The sequence below is a fragment of the Molothrus aeneus genome, chromosome 4 (genome assembly GCF_037042795.1).
Source record: "Molothrus aeneus isolate 106 chromosome 4, BPBGC_Maene_1.0, whole genome shotgun sequence".
Taxonomy (NCBI): domain Eukaryota; kingdom Metazoa; phylum Chordata; class Aves; order Passeriformes; family Icteridae; genus Molothrus; species Molothrus aeneus.
This window is the reverse complement of record NC_089649.1, coordinates 45,529,812-45,554,494: the sequence shown is the minus strand read 5'-3', so window position 1 is coordinate 45,554,494 and position 24,683 is coordinate 45,529,812. Positions and strand designations below refer to the sequence as shown.

General features: G+C 38.1%; 2 protein-coding genes across 6 annotated transcripts in view; one reads left to right on the top strand and one right to left on the bottom strand.

Annotated features, from left to right (window-relative positions):
- The window catches only part of CRACD (capping protein inhibiting regulator of actin dynamics), a 130,209-nt gene extending 126,849 nt beyond the window's left edge, over positions 1-3,360 (top strand). For all 5 annotated transcript variants that reach the window (XM_066548414.1, XM_066548410.1, XM_066548411.1 and 2 more), the window contains one exon: positions 547-3,360. In XM_066548414.1, coding sequence (XP_066404511.1) covers positions 547-707 — 161 coding nt within the window. In that variant the 3' untranslated portion in view covers positions 708-3,360. The remainder of the gene's footprint in view (positions 1-546) is intronic.
- On the bottom strand, positions 1,769-22,614 carry AASDH (aminoadipate-semialdehyde dehydrogenase). Its single transcript, XM_066548415.1, has 15 exons — positions 22,549-22,614; positions 21,258-21,508; positions 19,152-19,272; positions 18,123-18,457; positions 17,175-17,367; positions 14,659-14,900; positions 13,235-13,341; positions 12,606-12,778; positions 11,891-12,083; positions 11,285-11,403; positions 9,130-9,967; positions 7,861-8,024; positions 7,161-7,286; positions 5,801-5,932; positions 1,769-4,771 (listed from the first exon to the last, which is right to left on the bottom strand). Exons 2-15 carry the CDS (start codon positions 21,485-21,487, stop codon positions 4,373-4,375), a joined length of 3,372 nt encoding a protein of 1,123 aa, XP_066404512.1. The 5' UTR covers positions 21,488-21,508; positions 22,549-22,614; the 3' UTR covers positions 1,769-4,372.
- Between the last annotated feature and the right edge of the window lie 2,069 nt (positions 22,615-24,683).

Here is a 24,683-nt window from a genome sequence, read left to right as displayed (position 1 = left end):
TGTTTGTCTTATACTACTTGGAAGAAAATGTGGCAAAGAGCCAGTGGGGGAAGCAGGTTTCTTTTTCAGGACAGTCTCTTGGGCAGGGTTAATTGAGGCAGGAAGCTATAGGATCACCTTCTTCACTGAAGAGGGAATCTGAATACTACTGAGTACATTTGGTTTACATGTGTGCAGCTGCTGCATTACCAAAGAGAAGACCCCTAGCTTTATTTCCCATTGTTTGCTATGGGGTAGATGTTATTATTTAAATGGATTATTTAAAGAGGAACACTAGCAAATTGGAAATATTTCCTTTGGATATCTCAAGGACTGAAAATTTTGTCCCTATTTTTGTGACTTAGATTACTTGGCGTCACCTCTGAAAAAGGAAAACTCAGCTCCTCCTAACTTGATTATTTTGCTAATACAGTAAGATTTAACTGAAAGCGTTGGAAATAAGTATCTACTGTTACATAAAAGTGAAATCTCTAGAATCCTGCAACAAAGTGCAGGATTCAGCTAATGTTGGTTTATTTTTTTCCCTCTCCCTGTCCCATAAAAAAGTGGAAATTTCAGATTCTGTTCCACCAACCCCAGTGACAAAGGAGGTGGCCAAGAGATTCTCTACACCTGATGCTAACCCAGTGTCAACAGAACCAGCCTGGCTTGCGTTAGCCAAGAGGAAAGCAAAAGCCTGGAGTGACTGTCCACAGATCATAAAGTAAACTGTAAAGTTACATCTCTATTGCTGACTATTAATTGCTTTCTTTTATTTATTCTGCTTTTTACATGAGAAAACTGAAAATGCATGTATTGGAAGGACTGAAATCTGAACTGATTACCATTTTGCTGTAGCTCACTGTAAAGTCTACTCAAGTCATATATTCCATTGCTTTGACAAATAGCTAAAGAAGGTCATGGCAAAAATCTCACAGCCAGACTCTCTCAAAAACTTAGAGAGGGCTCAGATACTGGATGTAAATTTTAGCAGGTATCATAATAAGGGCCAGAACAGGATAAGAGTTCAGATGCTTCTTAAATTCTGTTGGTATTCAGTTCTGGAATTTTAGATCTCTATGTTTGAGATCTCAGAAATTTTTTCAGAACTTCATTGTTGAAATTAAGGAAAGATGCATGTTTCCTTCTCTTAACTCATAATTTATTTAAACATGTTAAACTGTATGAACTGCCAGTTCTGCCTGCTATTTTAAAGCTTTTTCCCTAAGGAAGACTTTCAGGATACACTGTTCTACATGCAAATGATAAGTGATGGCACCATCCAAATGCTGAGGTAATTTCTTTCATCATAGGATTAATACACTACATCTATATGCCCTCACTTCTAAGAAGAAAACAATTAATCTTACTTAAAAAGCCACAATTTTTAAATAAATGTCATTAAGCTCTCAGAAAGAAGTCAGGGATTCACTGTTTCTTCTAGTCATTTGGGTGCATCACTGTTTGTGCTTGGCCATATTTATGCTGCATAGAGACAGTGATTGTGGATTGCAACTTTAAATCAATTGAGTGGAATTAAACTGCTCCTGTGCAAATGCAAATTCCTGTAGAATTTGTCTCAGGAAGTTCCCACAGGAGTAGGACTGACAGAACTGAAGTTAACTGAGAACTGAGAGGTAAGTCAGTGAGAGTTTTAGGAGTTTTAACTCTGCATTCTTCCTGATTTTACTCCACATGCAACTTCAGGCAGTTCAGGTAACTTCCTGTACTTTGACCAATATAGCCAGAACACTTCAAGAAGAAGTTTACTTACCCCATCTCAGGTATCTGATGTGGCAGTTGAACACTTTATTACTTCACGTAACTAAAACAGAAATGTCAACCCCCTCCCTCTTACAAAAAAAGGATAAAGTCCATAAATGGAATAAAAACGTCACTATCCTCAACATCCCACAGAAATCTCTAGGCCTGCATTTTAAAATGTCACCCTATTAAATAAATCAAGTGAGTTTGTTTTACAAGGAGGACTTTAAAAAAATTTGAGTCGTCTTCTTACAACCATAAGGCTCAAAGGAACCTTTAAGCCTACAACATCATAAAGGGAGACATTTTCATGAAAAGAAATTACATTATAGAATGATACAACATATGCTTCATGGAAGTGTTTTAGCCAAACTGCTGTAAGCAGCATGAGAAACAGCATTTTAAACTACACAGGAAACAGAATGAAACCTGTTGTACACTCTGTTCCCAGTTTCAGCAAGAATCATTGGCAAGTACAGCCTTTCCCACCCAACAGAAAACGGGCTCAGTATCATGGTTACAGTAGCACAAACACAATGGATGTGTTAGATCGAGTACATGTGCAGCAGCAAGATGGGCTTTCTTGGGTGTCTTAAGCCATCAGTTTTGCTCAGTTTCATATTTAAAACCAAAATCTCTAAAGTAACCTTTACCAGGAACATAAGTAGTATGTTTTAAGCAGAAATGAGACAATGCTGCTCTCAAATGCTTGGGAAAAACACCCACCTTAATGCCTTCAATATTCAAAGAAAGAATTGGGCCTGTAATTCCTTTTGCTCTGCTAGCACCTGGAATTAGTGCATCCTAAAGTTAAATTTATATTTTTCCAAGTTTGTTTGCCTGCAGTATGGATATGTAATAACTAAACTGCCTGAAATTCATCTTTACAATAATTTATTGGGAGGGGGAGCCAGGTAAAAATACAGAGAAGATGAAGTAAATCAGGATTAAAGATACTGGTATTCTGAAAAGCATAGCAAAATTCGGTGCTATTGTGCATGACATAAGGATGCAATTTTCCAATACAATCCATTTATAGCACATAGAACAGAGCTTTCATTAAGGATGGTCCTAAGCTAAAGCTTCAAAGCAGAGATTTTTTCCAACCATAAAGGTATCTAGTGTAACAATGGAAACTGTATTATGTACAGTACTAGATGGAAACATTTCTAAAGTGTACATGTGCAACAGTAACATTTCATGTTAAATTAACAAAGATTTGCACTAAATACCAATGAAGTGAAGTTTTACTTTGCTTTAGCTTTGTTGCAGCCATTTCTGATAAAGTATTGGAACTCTGTAAAAATAAATCCAAAACACTACTACCCAGTTTAAAACAACGAAAATGTTTTAAGAACCGAATAAACCACTATGTAGTATACTGTCTCAATTTTTTGTAACTTATACAAACACAAAATACCATTTCTTTTGACAAGGTTATATATGATTAACCTCTATGTTCATATAGTAATGTATAAAAACTACAAGATGTATAATTGTGGGGTATTTGTTGTGTACTTTTTTAATTTTTCAAATGTTTTAAAGTGCAATTGTTTATTATACTGTCATTTTAAATCTTATTAAACTATAACCTGGTCAAAATTATCTAATCATTGATATATGTCCTCTGTGTCTCATTTTGCTAATCATGTAGTTCAGGTTTGCCTTACAAATAGAACCTTTTACCGTGCTACAACTCTACTACATACTACACAGGATTCAAAGTAGATGAGAGCAAGTAAGGTAAGAGTTTCTACTACACTTCTTTCAGAAGACTCTTAGGAAATGCTCTCAGTAAAGTGTACTTTTGCCACTGCAAGTATTTGATTTTCATTACCAAGACCACTGGTACTTTTTTCTAAGGTGTTAAAGAATACAAAACCCAATTTACACAACCTTTTCTTAATCGTTCTTGTGAAAACAACGTAAACAGTATTCATTCAAATATTTTTAAAATCTATTTGACAGTGGTTAATTTGAGCAGTGCACACTTCATCTTAGAACTCATACTGTTTCTGTCATTGAAATTTAATAAATATTTATAGTGTTATTTCCACTTTAGAATACAAGAGGTAACTCCTACTGACTTCAATGGAGTTTAGGTATATGCTAGATTAATTAAACCATGACAGGCCTATGTCCACAAAAGATGATCTATTCTGTTTGTACAAACAGTAGTGACCTGTAGTAAACAGGTCACTCCTTCCACGTATATGAAATTCAGGCTTTGTCTCCAGAAATCAAATTAAAAGTTAGATTCAAAAAAGGACTTTTGTTAGCTTGCCTGGCACAGAAATCTTGACAGACAGACAGACAAACACTAGTCTGGTGCAAGGAAGAGCCAGGCACAGGCGAGGAGGGACTGAGAGAAAGCAATTCACTCCTCCCTCGGAGATAAGCCTACTATCCAAGCTGTGGAATGTGGCACCTTACACACTTTGTCCCCTGTCTGGCAAGGTGCTGAGCAGCCATCCTCTCTCCATCACTGGACACTGCCTGATGCAAAATCCCACCTGATAAGCCTGCAAGGAGCATCTCTTGCCTGCAGCAAAATAGGCAGAGGGGCGGAGAGCACCTGTGAGCTCCCAGTTTACAAAGGTAAACAATAACAAGGAAGCAGCCTAACATCTTAGCTGTTACTTTTCCCTGCTATATACAGATCCAGACAATAAACATAATCATTTCTACAGCCAACAACAAGCTTTGTTCCCCATACTACAGGCGAAGAGAAAACCTCGCCTGGAAGCTTATCTACTCCTTCTGCTGTTCCACTCTTGGCATTCAGGATCCACACTCTGCCATCTGTAGATACTGCTGCCAGGAGAATTTTGTTATTTAAGTCATCACTTTGGAAAACGAATGGTGTTCCATATACACTTGAAGTGGCTTCAAATTTCCACAGTAAATTACCCTCCATGTTACAGCAGTAGATAAAGCAGTCGTGAGAGCCAAAAAATATTTCTTGCTTAGTTAAACTTGAGAGGCATGGAGATGAAAACACTGGCCCATTAGTGGAAAATTGCCAAACCTACAGAAAGAACATAACCACCCATTATCAAAGGTTTTTTACATTATCAGTTTTACAGCAACTGTAATTTTTTAATAGACTCATTGTTGATAGGAGAGCATTTAATTTCAAAAGCATACTAGATTTCAGTGAGGTCTAGTAAATCTTTGTCAAATTATAAATAAGGTTTTACACAGAGAGTAAGCAATAAAAGTCTCATAAAATAGATGTGGAAGAGGGAAGAGTTACTACCTTCAGTGAGGCCCACGTAAAAATGGCCAATTTGGGAAAAGAATATTCTTGGGCTGTCGTACAATTAGTAATGAACATCAAGAATCCTGTTAATATGTCATTCTTTGCCAGAAAGGCATATATTCCTTTTGGGATAAAGATTTTCTCTGCTTATGTTAACAACGTGCAGATCCCTCCTCAAGAGAGTATCAGGTCTGCAACACTGCTGCAAGCAGAGAGCAGTGTATGGATGGATTAACATGTATTTTATAATCAGAAAAGGCTCAAGAATTGCTATAAATACTGCATCTCAGGCTAACAAATGAACGGTGTCAGTTGTTTACCACCAGATACAAACTAGATTTATCTCTGAGGAACTAAAAAAATACTCACACTTAATTCAATGTGAAGGCTAACACATATTTTACCAGAATTATGATTTGGCAGTTTTTTGACAAATGCATAAAAATTATAAGAAACTTTTACTTCTGACTAAGAACCATCTTACAGAAGAGACACCTTAAACCTGCTTGGAAAGCTCCAAATGAAATAATTTCATTTGCTGACACTAAACTTGACAATTTACTTTGGGTACTAGGTCTGAACTAGAAGTTCTCTTACTGCATCAGGCAACTTGAGTTTGTGATTTTGTCATGGACTATCCTAGGCAAACAGTTTTTCTACTTTCTCATCTCTAACAACAGGCACTTCTGTATGGTTCACAAAAAGGTACATGTAATCATTAAGCCTCAGAAACCAGTCCTAAAAAATCTTATTCAGGGTTTTGTGCTGGACATTATAACCCAAAAACACTTTTACCTTTTCTCCAGAATGAGTGTAACAATATAAGTTTCCATCCACACACCCAATACAGATGTAATTCTCATTGCAGTGAGGAGAGGAGAAGAGTGGTTTTCCAAGGTTGCTTTTCCAAATCTTACTCCCCATCACCTGTAAGTGGGAGCATGGAAAATCTGATGCTTAATACAACTGTAAGAAACAGCACAAAACAACCCTTCCATCACTGCCTGACCCAGCCCTTATGTAGTGTGGAATAAAAAGCCAAACCCCCAAACCAAAACAACAACAACAACAACACCCACACAAAACAAAAATGTGATCAAAACATAATTTTCTTGCTCACCATAGGCAAAGTAATAATGATAATTAAGAGTGTATTAGCAGTACTTCTAATAAATGCCAGATTCAGTTTTTAATTTCATTCCCATCTGCTCAGTATGTGACAACGACCAATGAAGCAGAGATACTTTGCAATCAAGTTACATTGATACTCTATGACATGTTGCAACTCACTATCTATGACTGTCACAATGCATTCCTACTGTATCTTGCTCATTCCCCAGGAATTAGGATTATTCACAAAAATAGGAAGGCAGAGACTCACTTTTGGGTGGGTTTCTCAACTACCTCTTACTGTGGATTATAGAATAAAAAAATATCTTTTCTTAAGCACAGTCCACTCTTGCTGCCAAACCATGCACTGGTTTTCTAATAGCAGACTGGTTACTACTGAGGACAGCTGTAGTGGGCAGAAGGTAAAGGTGATTAGGATTGATGCTCTGTGTTGTGTGAGTACAGAAACAGTAACAGCTGCTTCTACTCCCTGCTCCTTTTTATCAGGCAGGACCAGCTGTAAACCAACAATGCCTCAGAAAACCATGAAATTGCTCCACATCTATCAAGAATGCCATTTCCCCAGTGCAAAGAACAGAACTGCACACTGAGATTAAAAGGACAGCTCTTAAATATGGGGAGGGAAACAGTAAGAAGAATGAAGGGGCTTCTTTCTGCATTCTGTTATGATTTCTGTGTAGTTTTTTTTTTTTTTTTCAATCCTACTGCCAAAGGAGGAGGGGACAGGAAATAAATCTATATACTTGCTCTCACTCCCTGGTTACTGATACAGGAATGACAAGAAACTGACTGCAACTTTGGCCTTTGGTCAGCATGTGAATTCAACCAAGTCAGTTCAGTCCTCCTTATCACCAGGTGTATTTCTGAAGTGTGGGAAGTATAATGGTAACCCTGTATATCATTATAATGCCCCTGAGTCAAAAATATTTCATGGTAACATATGATGATCTCCCCTTTCATTAGAATAGCAATCTTAACTTCAGAAATACATTTGGCTGAAAGACACATAAGCAAAGGTACATACAGGGTTAACAGCCAGTAATACTCCTCCTAGTGTAGCAACATAGAGATGATGTGGAAAAGAACTTAGACAAGGAGATGAAAACACAGCTCCACCTTCGCAGTGTAACTTCCATACACACACCTTTTTCTGTAAGTACATGAAAAAAGAATAATAAACAATTTTTCAATTGGAGTTGGAGCACATCAGGTTTACAAAGACCTTTGAATGTCAAACATTATCAAGTACTGTGTTTACTCAGCAAATACCAGTTAAGAAGTGAAGACAATCTACACACCATGAAGCAACACGTGTGCCATTGGTTTCTCTTCCAGTAAATAAAATAAATTCAGCTAATGAAAATGCAGTATCTGCCCCTTTTATTTCCCATCTGCCTCCATCTTCTCATTTACAAGGTAAGATTGAAAACCACAGTTCTATTTCTAGCTAGACACCCTATTCTGAAACACCTATGGAGAACTTATTAAGAAACTTAATATTTGGTTTCAACCAGGACTAATAGCACAAGAACCACAACTGAGAACACCACTAAAACTGTTTACTGTCACATAATTCTAACCCCACTTATAGCAGGCCTAACTTTCAGAAGTGTGATTGTGGACTCCTAAGAATACTAACACCAGTGGAACTTCTGGTGCACTATAAATAGTGTCTAAATTGGATATTTATTGTTCTACAAGTAAAAGTGAGTCAGTGTTCTTACATAAATATCCAAAGCATACACATGTTGGTCATGAGATCCAATGTAGACCAGTCCACTGGAAGGGTCTACAACCGCAGAGCTTTTCACAGTGTCTTCTGTGACAAAAGTCCAGTGTATCTCTCCATCACTGCTTTGAAGCACATACACCAAGCCATCATAACAACCTATGTGGAATAAAACATGATGGGGAAAAAAAAGAATAATGATTATTTGCATTTATGCTGTGACTTATGCTGTTAGTTGCATCACTGCTGGAAAGAAATAGGATTATTCATAAGGTTGAGTTTCAAAATATTTTTGAAAGCTCCTCCTGTGTTTTTAGCTCAAAGGTTTTGCTGATACAGTCAAAGATGATTGTTCTGTGTGTTTTTTCTAAGTTACATTTAGAACATACTTATTTCACTATCTTTCCATCAAATTTTTCAGTAACAATAGTAGAAAACACAGTGAGTTGCTGAAAAGGGAGAACAGAAATTTTTTAAATTACCTCTTTGTCTAGGTTGTTTCTGAAAACAAAGGTGTTAAAAGAATAAAATTTGTAAGTTTTCTATTGAAAACTGAACTGCCATCATAGAAACTCCTTCATGTTAATGAAATATTCAATTTTATGATCAAGAGTGAACAGCAATCAAACTACAAACAAAAAGATGGCAACATTAGAGTTGCACTAAAAACACGTCACCACTTGGCCATCTGTGCTAACCAGTGACGTAGATATATTAGCTAAAAAGATGACAGCAAGATAAATAATGGCAACTCTGCTGACAACAGATATGACAAAACCAAAAAAAAATATCCAAATGTGTTCTTTACATTTCCAGAAAGAAGAGTCAAATGAGATAATTAAACTCTGTGAAAAACAGTATGAGGTACCATGTACTAATTTCTAACTCTATTAATTCAGCAAGACATTTAAGACTCTATTACCTTTCGATACTATTTTTCTTTCTAAAAATCCCATAAACAAGTTTAAATGTCACACCTTAATCTGCCACTAAAAAAGAAACTGTAGCCATTGATTATTCCTTATTAATAAACCGGGATATAACAAACCACAAGTGTTTATGTTAGATAAGCTCCATCACTAGTTATCATGAAACTTAAATTACTTCTTCCTTCTGTTTCTATTTTACAATAAATTAGGTCTGAGGCAGATGTGGAAGTTGATGGATGGAGGACAACCAGAGATAAGGAATGTGATTCTCTGTCATTCATCTTGTATTTAGCAGAAAAAAGAATTGAAAATGAAGGCTGAAGCAAAAGACATACCAACAACAATGAAATTTCCACACTTGGATACACAGGCAGAAGACTCAATACGATCTCCAAGGGTCTTCTCCCATTTTATTTCTCCCAGATCTAGACCAATTGCCTGCATTGCATGGGAGTGAGAGCCAATATACACAGATGCAGATACTTCTTCTTTAGCTGGTATTATAACCAGTGGTGATGCATCAACACATTTCCTGGTGTTTGACCTCCACCTCACGCACAATGCCAGCTCTGCCACTGATGAATGACTACATTCTGCACGGATTTGCTGAACAGAGAAATGGTCATTTTTATTTGCCTTGTTTTCAAGTGTTAAAATTCTATTCTCCAGTTCAGACCCTTGCACATGGCTTTTCATTACAGCTGGAATCTTGGAATGCAGAGAGGAGGGCTGCTGTAGCAGTTCCACTCCTACCTGTACTGTATTTTTGGGCTGCATGGAAGACTTGGTGAAATTCATAGAGAAAAGATGATTTCCTCTGTTCAGGGCAATAAATGGAATTAATCCTGAAGCTATCTCAAGACCTCTTTCAGATGTCAGTTTAATGTATTTTCCATGGAATTGCTCTCCACTGTTCCTTCTTAATTTTCTTTTCACAACATTGTCAGGATTCATTAATTGTTCTTCATCTTCAAACAGCATTTTAAGAATATGTCTGTAAACCTCTTCAATTGAATGGCTGAGAATAACTTCAAGGAGTCCTGGCAGAGCTTTGCCTACTAACATCTCAATTTCTTCATAAAATCGTAGTGCCTTTAGGGAGTCTCCACCACTGTACAGAAATACTGCATCTTTAGAAATTCCAGTGGAATCACATGGAAGTCCAAGGACAGACTAGAGAAAAAAAGAGGGAAAGAGGTATCAGTCCATAGGTGTTATACCATGTCACACACATAAAACCTCAGGTGGGGTAGAATCCACCTGAACACCTAAAGTCATGCTAAAAATGAACAACTGAGAAAATTCACTACTCTGCAAAAAATCATTGAAAAATGTTAGTGCCAACAGAGGGACTGATAGAACAAGAACTGGGGAGGAATGAGGAAGTAGGGAGATACTAATTCTGTACTACAAAATGTCTTGCTCAATGCCAATTCTGCAGTGTAAAGAATTAAAGGGAATTGTACTATATATTGATTGGCCATTTTCAATACCATTTATCAATGACAACTTTGCAGATAAAACATAGATGTCTTTTGATAAAATCAGTTTAGGTGTTTTATTTTAATAACAAAGCTTATATAAACTGTTCTTTTTTACTTCTAAATTATTTAAGTAACCTACTTACCTACCTACTTTTGAAGTTATAAGCCCTTCAGTTCATGAAAGATTTTGCATTTGGCATTGTTACTACAACAAACAGCAATAACTGAGTCACCTCTCACCACACTCCCTTGTTATTAAGTCTGGATGTCAAATCCAAACCCTTTGGTTTTGGAAGCCACCTTCTGCTGTCCATAATGGATCTAGGACACAACTAATCCCCTGGGTTATCACTTCATTAATGTGAAAAGGATTGGCACAGACAAATAAATACACTACATTTACTTGTTCAAGTCCTAGGCCACAGCTAATCCCACTTTCAGGTGAAACTTGTAAATTCACCTTTGAGAAACAAAGTAATACTGCTTGGCATCATATTTCAATACCTTGAAAAACAAGGCTTTAGCACAGAAATTTAGAAACAATCCAGACAGGCAGTCCAAGAGACAGTTGTGCAACTGCGCCATCTATTTAAAAAAAGGATTCTTCAATTTATAATTATCTTGAGAAATAAGAAACTCTACTAACACAGCAGTTAATTCTTTACAAAGCTCCCATGTCCCAGTTCCTTGTTTTCTTTAGTGATTCCTGCTTTTGGCATGTGAAGCAGCATTTAAAAAGCTACTGACATTACATCCTTTCTATGCTGATTGCTTACACCTCATAGCCTGCAGTTTTGTCTGATAGAGAAATAAAAATGACTATATCTTGGCCACTGCAGAGGAACTATATTTAAGTATTAACTGAATAGAATAGAGCTGTACTGCTTAAATCTATAGGCAGCTAGAATGTTCTGGTTGCATTAGTCATACTTCTTAAAACTATTTAATTCCTGACACATGTATAATGATCCACTTGCAAAGATAAAAAGGCAGCTCAAAATACTACCTTCCATAAATACTGCAATCTTTCCCACAATTCCTCTGCGTCACTCAGCTTACTGTCACGCCTTCTGGAGTTTAGATGGTTCTGGTAAATCTTGTTCAGTTCAGATATATCAACTTTGCCTTTGTAGAAAATAAAGGACGATTTTTTTTCATTGCTCGCTTAGTATTAGCACTTTCAAAACTTGCTCTGCCCAAACAGTCCCTCTATTCTTGTATGTGTTTCCTTATTCAGACTCTACTGCATCTGCATTTTTTTACACAGTTGATCAACTACATGAAAACCAGTAAGGTTTTTGAAAATTTTCCCCTCCCACAGAATCCCACCTCAAGGCCTGCTTTTTCCTCAGCAGAAGGGAGGGTTCTGTTGCAGACTGCAACAGGAGCAAATGAGGTAAGAAATGTGCAGTGTTAAAACTAAATTGATTTTCCATTACTCTTTGACTCTCAAATGAAACATCATCAAGAAAACATAATAATACATGGCCATTATTTCCTACTAGGCATTACTTATCTAATGTACATATTCTAAAAGCATGAATCAGATACTGGATTTTGGTCAATAAAAAAATTAAAACAAGTGGCAAGGGTTCTTAATAGCTTCATTTACCGTGTGATGTTAAAGGCAAAGCTTTAATCACTACAATCTCATCAGGCACTGCATAAGCTGGTAGATGCTTCTGGAGTTCTTTAAATGTTTCTCTCTCTTCAAAATCATCTTTGGGTAAAACAAACAAGATAAGTTTTTCCTGTTGGTACCAGGTAACTGCACAAGCTTCTACCTGGCAAAGATCTTCAGCAACCTGTAATTAAAAAACATTAGTCTTGTTTTGAAATGCATTTCATCAATAGAGTAAAAGAAGCAAAAAACAATGAAAAAAACCACACACCTTTAAAAACTGCATTTTTCTCACATTCCTACATAACATCCTATGAAATAGCTTCTTTTGTAACTGAAAGTTGTACTTCACATAAAAATAAACTCAGAGATATATGTATTATTTGCCAAAATGCCATGAACGAGATATAATCCAGGAATGTGACACTCAGTCTTGTAGAACAATCACTATACTCAGTACTTTTCAGATGTTTATACATTTTTCAATTCTTCTGGAAGAAACCATACAATAAAACAGATTCCCAAGAACTCAGAACAAACTCCTCCCTAAATTATGTGCCTAGATTCTTTATAACACACCCACCAAATTCCTTTAGACTCCTAAAAGTCATCTGAGAACAAGCAAATATCCATTTCTGATGATAACAGTGTGTTTCTTATATCTGCCTTTTTATAGTGGCTGTACTCTGTGGAGGTGAGCACTTACCTGCTGCAGATATTCAATATTAAAACGTTTGCCGTGGCGTTTAATCTGATTGTCCTTCCGACCCAAGAAGAACAACTTTGCATTCTCCACTCTTACAAAATCCCCTGTTTCTCTCATTGTACCCAGTGGCACAGTTATTTCATCATCAAGAAAGCAGACTCGTTCTTCACCACCTAGACAAAAAAGGATTGTGGTCATATATATAAAATAGCAAACTGTAAATGAAAATTATAGAGAGTGTTTTATCAAATTCTCTTAAACTTTACCATGAATTATAAGAAATATTGAAATATTATTATCGATGTCCAAACTTCTGCAATGTGCAGTTTTGGCTATGCAGTTAATTCAGATAATACACAGAAATTACTTCAGCTGAGAATGTCAAAATGCAAGAAGGGAAAAAGAAATCAATATAATAAAGGCATAGTCTGCAGATAAAATGATAGTACTTTCCTGTTCATCATTCCAACAACCTAGAATCCTATCAGAAGGTTCCCAGCCCAATCAGAACTTAAAATGCTACAGTAATCTGTATATCACAGGCAAATATCAAGTAAAATAATCAATATATTATTAAAACTCAATCAATTAAGAACAGCCTCTTAGAAGAATCAGAAACATAAAACAACCTATAAATATTTGTCCCTCGCCTTCAAGAACTGCAGATCCATTGGCATCTCTGACCTCAAGTTTTGTTCCAAGGAGCGGCGATCCCAAAGGTACAGGAAAATCTGTTCTAAATATATTAGAGAGAAATAGTAGAAGTCTTTCTCTTCTGAACACAAAACAACTGCCCCAGAAACCTGGTATCATGTAGATTTTTAAAAGACTGGCATTAGAGCAAAGATAGATACTTGGGAATTCTTTCTACAAATGCTTATTCTTTAAAAAGATATCAATTTATTAAAAATTAAAAAACTTTATCAGTGTGCATGGGTGTCACTGATATATACCAGAAGACTCCACAGAACTATAGCAAGTAAGGCCTGAATAGACCCTGAAATACCCTGAGAGAACCCAAATCATTTCAGTCAACTTTTAAGTCTCCCAGATTGAAACATCCATCAAGTCAACCAATTTAAGCATGTGGAACTGCTTTCTAACTCATTTTTCCCTGCCTAATTTGAGTTTTTACTCTACTTTAATAAGTACAGTTAAGAAAAGTTCAAAAAAAGATTTAGAAAACATTCAGTTCAGAAAAGACTGAAATACAAGAAACTGTCATTTCAATGTCATGTATCTATTATAGACTTCTCTGACCAACTCCTTCCTTTCCCTTCATTCTTCAGCCTCTTCAAGCAGTTGCAGGACCTCATTTATTGAATATAGAAGCTATTTCTGAGTGAGAATATAGAATAATACATTTTCTTCAGTAAAGCAAAACTTAAAACTTAAAGCAACTTTAAATAACTTTGGCATGGATTCCAGTTCAATTTCTATTTTAAAGTATTACATTTTTTGTTTGAACTCAGAGAAAATTAGTTTTACATGAGAATGTAAGAACACTTCATGACAATCCACCATTTTTAGTCTTCAAGGGTTTAAGCACCAGGTTAATACATCACATCATTTGTGCAAACCATCCCTTTTTGTCGGACACATTTAACTCAAACTGCATGTATAATTATTATGGCATGGAATAATCACACATTTCAGAGAGAAAATTAAACAGTGAGATAATGGGAAGTACCTTTCATGACTCTATAAAATAACATGAAGAAAAAATGCCAAACAAGTCAGAAACGGAGTGAAATATGACAGAGTGATAAATGATGAAAAGCAAGTACTTCTTGAAGTTTAAATTACTGTGAAACCTTGGGTGAGCCACTTTGGACAAATTTCTGTCACCCACACTACTAAAATAGGAGAGTGGGGGCTGTAGTGGCTCATGAGACAATGGATTATTCTGTTTCTACATACACCCAAATGTAACTTCTACCAGTATAAACACTCATGAGGACTCAGTAGCCCTGGTAACAGGAGACTGAGGTTCTATTTCTGGTAATTTTCATCATTCACATGCGAAGCCATTGAGAACAGTGAATTTTCCTACCTAAAATCAGCACTAAAAACGTCCTCAGGAATCTTGTAGCAAGTGGCCCAGCTTGACACTTCAGTAATACCATAGAGATTAAAAATGCTTGTTTTGTTCTCCTTGTGCTTCCAACTTTTCAAGAGACTCAGTGCAGGAAATGCTTCACCACCAAGGGCTAAGACACGAAGTGAAGTATTTGCAGACAACACTCTTGATTTAATAACGTGAGCTCCAAACCTCCTGAGAAGTGTTGGTGTTGCCTGAATGATACATATTTTTAAAAAAAAGAGAAAGACCTGTTACAGTTTATCAGTGTCTGTGTACCTTTCTGGTATACAGCTGTATTATGTACTTTTAAACATCTACGTACCAGCCATCACAATGGTGTTTTGTGAGATTTTGTTTCTTATAAGGCCTTTAATGAACACTATCAGCATAAATCTATGTTCTTCTGCAAAGCTTCTTCTTTACTCAGGTGTGTTATAGGTTCTCTTTTGTGTCTCAGTTATTACCTCAAGTGTATGCACATTAGTTCTGTTGTTAATTACTTGGAAACAGAAAGCAACACAGTATTCTCTCTATGTTATTGTCTGAGCCTTTTTTCCCTTCATTCCAGAATGTTACAGCAAAAATATATGATTAATGTGCATACAGAAAATTTAAAGAACTTATATAATGCTAAAAATTCCTAGGATGTCAGATTCTGGGTTGTCCTTGATTTATGCAAATAGAACAGTTTATGGGAATGGGTTTTTCTCAAAGCTTTCACTAAAATAAGCAGGGAGAAAAGATACAAAACCCAAATCCTCCAAACTCAAACCAGTTTCCTTAAACAACTATTTCTAGAAAACTATTGGTGATGTAGAGATCTTTCACTGAAAGGAAAAAAACAGTAAATCATTTTACCAGGCACATTTCACTCTCATTCTTGCCTACTTTTCTAGTAAGAGAACTGGAAAATTAATGGGATTATTTCTTACCAGGTTCTTTTTTTTCTAGTAATAGATGAAGACCATCTTTTTTCAATCAATAATTTTAACATTAGTGAAATTTTAGCAACAAAACAAGGGAAAAATGCATACTCTTCCATCCCTCATAATTATTTTTGGATTTCTCCAGTCTGCTCAAAAAATTCAATGGGGAGAGGTAATGTCTTTCTATTTTTTAAGAAATATCATAAAATTACTCATCCATCAGTTAAGCTGTAAGGAGAACATTTTTGTAAATAATTCAGCTGAGAAGCCCCTCCTTCAGAGATTAGGACAGTGGCAAAAAAAACCCCCACAAAAACAAATAAAACTTTCTAAGAAAGTCTTTTCAAAAATGTTCATTCGTGAAATTCTGCCCTTCTCTATTATTGCTTAACATTTTTAACAAATATATCTTTAAAAGTCTTAAAAGACTTAAAAAGTCTTAAAAGTCTTGCTCATAGAGAGCAATATCTTAGAAATTTTTCTCCTAAAAGCAAATGAGCTAAACTGTACATGAAACTTGTGTATCATAGGATCATCTACACCATTTATAGCAATCCTAACAAATAAAAATAAGAGCAGAGAATAGTTACAAAAGATTTGTAACTAATGGATTTTTTCCTGCTGTGGAATCTTCAGCCAACTACTCATTTATCTTAAATTTAAACCCTACAATCTCAACTACCACCATTGTTACAAAAAAAAAAAAGGGGGAATGGAACAGGGTCTGGAAAACAAATCCTATAAGGAGCAGCTGAGGGAGCTGGGGGTGTTTAGCCTGGAGAAAAGGACACTCAGGGGTGACCTTTTTGCTCTTTACAACTGCCTGAAAGGAGGATGTAGACAGACAGGGGTTGGTCTCTTCTCCCACGTAGCAAGTGACAGGACAAGAGAAACAGGACAGGACTACAGGTACAGGCCAGGCTTATTCAGCCATGCTGGATGCTTCAAGTAAATTTTGCAAACTTTAAAACTGTTAAAATTGAAATCATATAGGAGATGATCTATTTTAGGACATAAGAGATGGATGTAGCCTCATATAAGCAGGTGACACGAAAACAGTAAGTATTGCTCTGAAATCAATTATTACCTTGTTCTCATTATTGTAAAAATGACAAACATTTTACCACCCTATTACAACCCTATAACAGGTTTAGTTGTACTGTTAGCATAAAAACTAACATTAAAACTTGTTTATGACTAAATACTCCAAGATCAAGCCCAGTAAAAAGTGCTTAAAATGTCTTTAACAGTTTACTCTATTACCAGGTTCTTCAGAACAAAAAGTTTAATTAACAGAATAATTCATTTAATTCTTAATAAGTAAAGGTTTTTTAAATAATCTTCAGCTCAATGTTTTCTATCACAAAATGTCTGAGGTTTTGATCAAATGGTAATTTTCTAGACAGCTAACAGCTGTTTGTCTACAACAAAAAGGATAGCTATATTGCCTTTGAGCAAGAACACTCCTGTCCTATTAACACTAGATTCTAGGCTGATAAAAAGTGGTACCCATTAGCAAAAGTGAGGAGCAAGACACTGGAGACACATAATTTTGCCTACCTGCAACACTGTCACGTGGTGGTGGTGAAACAGAGCAGCAGAGAGCTCCACAGGCATCATTTTAATGGTGTTTGGTATGATAAGAATAGAGGCTCCACTTGTCAGAGCCATGAACAATTCAACCACAGACGGGTCAAATGTGAGAGGAGATGCCAGGAACAGCACATCATCCTGTGTGATCTCAAATATGGATCTAAAACAAGAAAGCAAGGAATTACAAATCTGATGCATGCAGTGAAAAAACCCTTCCCAACTAAAAGAATGAAAGCATGAAAGAAATGCATTAGCCAAGCTCAGATCTTAAAGGCTCTGAATATATAGACATGTAATTTGAGCAAGAGCTCCTGGACTGTAATTGTTGATTTCACTAATGATGTGCTTTATGAAGATACCCACCAACACCAATAGAGTTCTCAGAAAGGCATATTTTGAGTAGCAGATGCTCATTAAAAAAGGATAAATATAAAAGAAGAAAAAGCAAAGAAGAAGAAAGGAAAAGACAAGACAGGAAAAATATTGTATTTTCCATAATAATTTATTTAATATGAAATGAAAGAGAAGATATCTGGCTAATCTAAAAAAGAATTATGAATTAAGAACTACAGAACACAGTAACTATAACTGTGAACAAATGATTAATTTTATTTTCTATTTCTTTTAAACCACAAGACAGATGATGGTACAAAACTTAGAGCAACAGTGTACTATTTGAAACACAGCCCCCAAAACCAAAGGCAAAGCACCATTTAAGTATAATACTGATAGAGAAACAAACTGTTATATGAGTCTACTTGGAAATAAAAGCAAAAAACCCACAAAGGTGGATAAGGAGGAAGAAGTGAAGCCATGTCAGCAAAAACCCTATGTACACTCCTCTGAAGTATTACACAAAAATCCTAAAATTTGTAAAAGCATTTGAAATGAAAACTGAAAACCACACTTACTTACTTAAGATGCTGAATATTAGGCACTATACATTTATGAGGCACTCTGACTATTTTGGGGATCCCTGTAGTTCCTGATGTATGCAAGACATATGCTACAGTGTCTTTCTGGCCAGCGTCCATGTATCCTGCTTCTGACGTTTTTACTTTGGTTTGGCTTGGGCAAACTCCTGGCTGTGAGTTACCCACAGCTTTGGAAGGTTCACATCTACTTTTCACATTGTCTACTTCTGAACTGAAATCAGTGTTGCTTGAGCTCATTTGGAAGAGAGTTAAACCAATATGTTCTATGGCAGAGGAATTGTGGTAAAACCAACCAGCATGGGACATTTGGAATTTCTGCAAGAGAAAATGAACAATTCAAAAAGTGGAACTCAGAAGGCACTGTTGTTATTTCATGCATGCAATGAAACAAAAGCCAGCATTTCATACAAACAATTCTGATTTTTCATACCTCTACTCTAGGAGGACACACGTCAGACAGTTATAAGCTCATGTATTTCTACAAATTAACTATGAGTGAATGCACACTTCATAAATGCAAAATAAACAGTTATCTGAGCAAATGGAAAAAGGAAATGGAAAATATAAAAAAAAAAACCACTGCAGAAGACCAAGGAATCTGAATTGCAACTTGTCTATTCCCTTTGTAATGAGTGAGGGTGTAAGATTTGGGATGAGTTAGACAAAGAGAAACCCAAGTATTAAATGCAGGAGCTTTTTTAACTACTGCAGATTTCCAACTCTTAGCATTGATATATAAAGAAACAAGTCTGGAAAAGTCTTCCAATATTAGTGCCCAACAAGGTTGCCTGAACAACAGTGTAACAGGAAAGAAGGCAATTATTTTGAAGAACAGAGAAATATTTTGTACTTTTGATTTTAAAGATGTTCCTTTCTGAATAAGAAAGACAACCTTTTGCCATGAAAAAACAAAAGCACTCCATCCAAGCTAATTAAAACAGAATTCAATTTGCATATCTATATGTCTAAATTGCCTTTTAATGAGTCCTATAGAAGCCTGAACACTTACATTTATTTTGTCATTCTCAACAAGAACATACTGCAGGTTGCTTTTCTTCATGAAGTAAGAAGATATGGTTGGTGGTGCATCTGGATCAATAGGTGCATAGGCAGCTGGAACTTGAAGGATTCTAATAAAAGACAAATGTTTTAAAACAATTTAAAAAAATAAGAAAATCCTCTTAGATTTTGCTAAAATTTCTTTTATTACCTTCATAGTTGCCTGAGCTAGAGAATATAGTTATAACATGACTTTTAAAGATCTTGTTGGTAACAAAGTAAGATGAAAATCAGTGTTGCTTTTTGGTCTTTTACAGCAAGGGAAAAGACTAAAGCTAGATGAAAACATTCAATATTATTTCAGGCCAAGCAAGTCAGTGATGACAAAAGGTATCACTGACATCAACAGCATCACATTCTAAAACCTTCTGATATTGACTAGAAACAGAAATAGAACCTTTCCATTTACCCACATACAACACATATAAACGTATTCTAAAAAGCAACAAAACCCCACAGGCTGAAAACACTTTCCTATGAGTGCAAAGAATGCAGCCTAAGAAAATCTAAGCAGGCCCTGGGATGTCTTTCCTACAAGGCAGGCGGAGGAGCTCCAAGTCCTGGCGCTCCTGGTCCCTGCCCCGCACCCTCCAGTGGCGCTCCTGGAGAGCCACAAGCGCTGAACCACCCCCAAAACTCCTCACATCTGCTCTGCTGTTGGGTTCTGTACTGTACAGAACCCAGTATGTCCTGTACTGTAGGTACAATTTATTTATTATACTTCCTGTCTGTGCAAGAGGTTTGTCACTGCAGTAGCACCAAGGTCTGGAAGGGAGACGTGGCAAGGGCAGCATCCCGATGCTCCTACAGCTCCTGTGCCGGTAAGCGCTTCAGCCTGCCCTGCGTCACACAGCGTTACGAATCAAAGAGCCCCAGCACATCCAATCTCCTCACACAGCAATAGAAAACTGTTACACTCAGTTCACTGGGATACAGGACAAATCAGACAGCAAGGGACATCAGTGCGACCTCCTGCTCAGGCAGAGCCAGCTGTGACAGCAGACCAGGTTGTTCAGGTCTTTGTACAGTCAGGTTCTGAACACCTCCTGAGATGTGCCTGCACAACATGTCAGAGCAACCTGCTGCACTGGGGCAGAAGCTTTCCTGACTGGTGAGAAAGTTCCTCAGTGCTTGTGGGAGGTTTATGATTACACTGCTTTCTCACTCCACTGAAATCCTTATCCTCCACTGTGGTACCTCTCACTGAAATCCTTATCCTCCACTGTGGTACCTCTTCTGCTGCCATTCTGTATTTTACATGAGGTGTGAACAACAGGAAGATACCAACGCAGGCCATGCCCCTAGGAAGCACAACTGCTGCTGTATTCATCAGCTGAAAAAATATAGGCTTGTGATCCTTTGATTGTCTATTCCATCATAAATGCTAGGAATACAAAAGATACCTATATAAAGGATACATAGAAATTAGACATTTCTAAAATCAGCAGAAGCAAGATTTTAAAAATTAATGGATTATCATAAGGGTTGAGATCACAAGCATTTCAACTTCCTAGCTATCAGTTAATTAACACCACTTTAGTGTTACAATGCCTATTACTTCTTTCCGTAATATTTGTAATGGAATATTAAATGTATGTTTATTTACCTTAAAACATGGAATTTGCATTCAAAACATCCTTCTTTTTATAGCCAGCAAGACCATTCATTAAAAAAACCTGCACAGTCCTTTTCTCAATAGATGTTTTCTGTCAGATCACTTCCAGTTTTAAACAAGCAGAATAAATATGCTGGTCATTAATTTTTTCGTATTTCTATAAACATGTTAAATCACTTTTAAAGAAAGGATGCAGTTACAGACAGTTTACAGCCTTAAGGCTTAAGATTCAGAAATATTTCAGCAATGGCTTTTCAAAAGATTGTCATATTTCCATCTTTCTCCCTAAATGATGCAAGACTCCAGCACTGGGGTGGCACTACTACGCTATTACAACAACATTTTTGTTGTTGTTAAAAATATAAACAAACTGCAAAATTTGCTTTAACAGAGATAACCCTTAAAAAACCAACACAAAAGTGCAAGCATTCAAGCCATTACCCTAAGATCCAAGAGGGCAGGTTTATTCCTGGATAGCAGTAAAGGCCTATTTCCCATCTGCCTCGTAGGTCACAGTGCTTCTGAAGGAAAGCTGTCAGCTCCAGGGCGAGCCCCAGCAGGGCGGCGTAGGTGCGCTGGGCCGGGGGCTGCCCGCGGCCCCCATGGAAGCACACCGCCGCCCGGTCCCGGTGCAGCCCGGCCGCCCGCGCCACCAGCTCCGCCAGCCTCATCGCGCCCGCAGCGCCCCGCTCCTGCAAGGGCAAAAATCACGCGTTTTTGAAATGTTAAAAGTTTAATAGTAATAAAATGGTTATAAGAATAGCAATGCAATTAGAAGAATAATAATTTGGACAATTTGAATTAGGACAATATGAGACAACAAAGAGTTAGGGATGTCCGGGTAACTTTTTCTGGGCAGCATGAGCCTGAAAAAGGACACACGTTAACAGAGGATTAACCCTTAAAAACATGTTGCATATTCATACATTTCATACATGATGCATAAATTCCATTCAAATACAGGATTCGGTCTGGTCATCGTCAACTTCTTCCTCTGAATCCCAACAGCGCCTTCAAGGCGGGAAGAAGTTCGTTTCTTCTGATAAGAGGGCAATAAATTCTTTTTCTCTGAAAGATTTAGGTGTTCTGTGGCTGCTATTTTGCTGCAAGTCCTTTCTTTAAAAAAGTATCATACATAGCATAGTTTCTATTTTAACATTTTTTATAACCTAAAACTATATTTAACACACTACTTAAGAGAATACAGCATTACTTTCTAACACAACACATATAATATGCATTTTAATATTTGCGAAAAGCCAATCATAAAATACGCATTTTTCACATGCAAGAACCACACACCAGGCACCGTCTCACTTTAACGCTTCAGTCGGACTACAAAGGCACACAGAACACCACCAGAAAAGAAGGAAAAAAATAAGATCCATGGCAGAGAATACACAGCTCTACCACGCCTCAGACTGCAAAAGGTGCAAAGCTGGATTCTTGACTTGTACTGAGGTAGTTTGTTCCTCACCGCTACAACTTTATTTTTAAAGCTGGGCATCACTGAATTGATAAATTCATTAACACAGCTTAATTAATTAGTAACTCTTTCAATAGAATTGTGAAATACGAATCCTTCCTTCACTAGCAGAAACCCTCAACACGCGAACTTTTGGGGCACTGCTCGTGCTGGTGCCCGTTTCTGCCCCGCGAGCCCTCCCGCCAAGGCCGGACCGGTGACCGGACGAATCCAGGCTTTGGCCCCCACTCTCCTCTTTCAGGTTACCCCATTTCCACACGGGACCGACACGGGACGGACACAGACCGGCGGCTCCCAGCGCTCCTCGGGATCCCCGCCCGCGGCACTTCCCGGTGCCCTCCTGGCCCGCCCCAGCCCGCCAGCGGCGGCGCCTCCGATTGGCGGGACGCGGTAATGTCGCGCTCTCATTGGCCAGTGGCCGTCGCGCCGTTTGGGTACGCACCAGCAGCGCCTGCTCCGTCAGAGCTATGCGCCATTGCTTCCTGAGGGAAGGGGGGGAGAGAGAGAGAGGGGCACAGCGAGCGCGCCAAAGCCTTCCCCGCTGTATGCAGACATGGGAAAGGGGCTAAAAACAAATACAGGTGGCTCGGGCGAAGGGCAGGGTTCTTCCCCTCACTCTCACAGTTCACTCGTCTCGGTCCCCGTGTGTCCTTCCCCTCGGGCCCAGGAGGTGGTACGGGCCTTCCTGCCGGAGGTACCACCATAGGCGGGCGGGGATGTCACGTCCGGGCTGCGGGACAGGCCCCCCACCCTTTCCGGTGCTGGGAGCGGGTGGAACGCTCGGCCGCTCCAGGAGCGGTCCCTGCAGCAATCCCTGACTATCCTCAGGGGCGGCCCTGCGCCAGCCCATGCCCGGCTCCCGGGGGGCGAACAGGGAGCGGGGAGCGGCCGGGGCTGGGCTTCCCCCCGGATACGGTTCAGGTCGGCCAGCGGGGAGTGAGGGTGAGGGCAGCGGGAGCCGTGCTGGGGGAAGGGGCACCGGAACTGCCCTGGGGGCTGCGTGCTGATTTAATGACTCAAAGTCATAGAACCATGGAATATTAATGATTGGAAGGGTCCTTAAAAATCCTCTACTTCCAACACCCTGCTGCGAGCAGGGACACCTTTCACTGGACCAGGCTGCTCAATGGCCCATCCGGCCTGGCTTTGAGCACTTCCCGGGATGGGGCATCCACGCCTTCTTTGGGCAGCCTGTGCCAGTGCCTCTCCAGCCTCACAGGAAATTATTTACTTTGCCTTCGAGGCGCATTCGAGGTGTCATTAAAAACCCCTGCGCATGGTGCCGGTGATGCCTTGGGGAGAGAACGAGAAGGCCAGTTCATAGCCATTTTTAATGTTTGCATGGGAGAAGTTAGAGAACCAATGTGCAACTGTGTGCAATGTACAATGTGCACCAATGTGCAACTGTGCCAAACTATCACTTAGAGAATGTTTGTCACATTCTCTAAGTGATAGTTTGGCACAGTTGCACGCTGGTAATGCAGCAGGAATGGTTTCACAGTAAAATATTAATGCAAATAGCGACACCTAAAGCAGCCAGAGTTTTCTTCAGCACACTCACTGGTCTGTGTGTTGGCTGTATGTGATTCTGTCTAGGAACCTGAAGCATAAATCCAGCTGTCAGAATAGAATGACATTTAAAAGTATCTCCTCTTTAACTTAAGATTTTGACAAATACATAATAAAGATTCAGCATTGCAGTGCATCCAAAAATTACATTGTTCACAGTAGCAGACATAATTTCCTTTCCATAATGTGGAGGGGGGTAAAAGGCAACAGAACTAATTTTTTTTGAAATTAGAATTATGCGATCCAATGCTCAAATCACATTAATTAGTGATAAAACAATTATTAGGAGACTTCAAAAATAGCATTTTGTTCAAACCACATTAAAGAGAATTTGCACAAGTTTCATTTCCAGTCCTGTGGACTATTTCAGACAGACTTCTTACACTGTGCATCTAAATGTTTATCTCACATATAAAGGGCTGGTTTTTTTTTATTTGTATTTGATGTATTTGTAATCTAGGACCTCAGCTTAGCCCTTCTAAAAATTATTTTCTTTTGATGGTGGGTAATAAGAACAGTGAAAAATGTTCACAACAGTTTTCCTGGTATTTTCATACTCTTTCCTGGTTAACCTGGAAGAGGGGGTGGTCAGTGTACAGGCCTGTTCTGGTTTTGTTCAATTTACTGTCCAGATGGACTGTTCTGGTTCTTTTAATAAACCAGACTTGCTAATTAGAAGAGATCCACATACATCCCCCAATATGCAGGTCTGGGTGCTGATGAAGCCCCATGCTCATCACATCTAGGTTCTTCCACAGGTTTGGCTGCAAGTAGGTTCTGATTCCACTGCACAAGTCACAGTCCTGACTTCA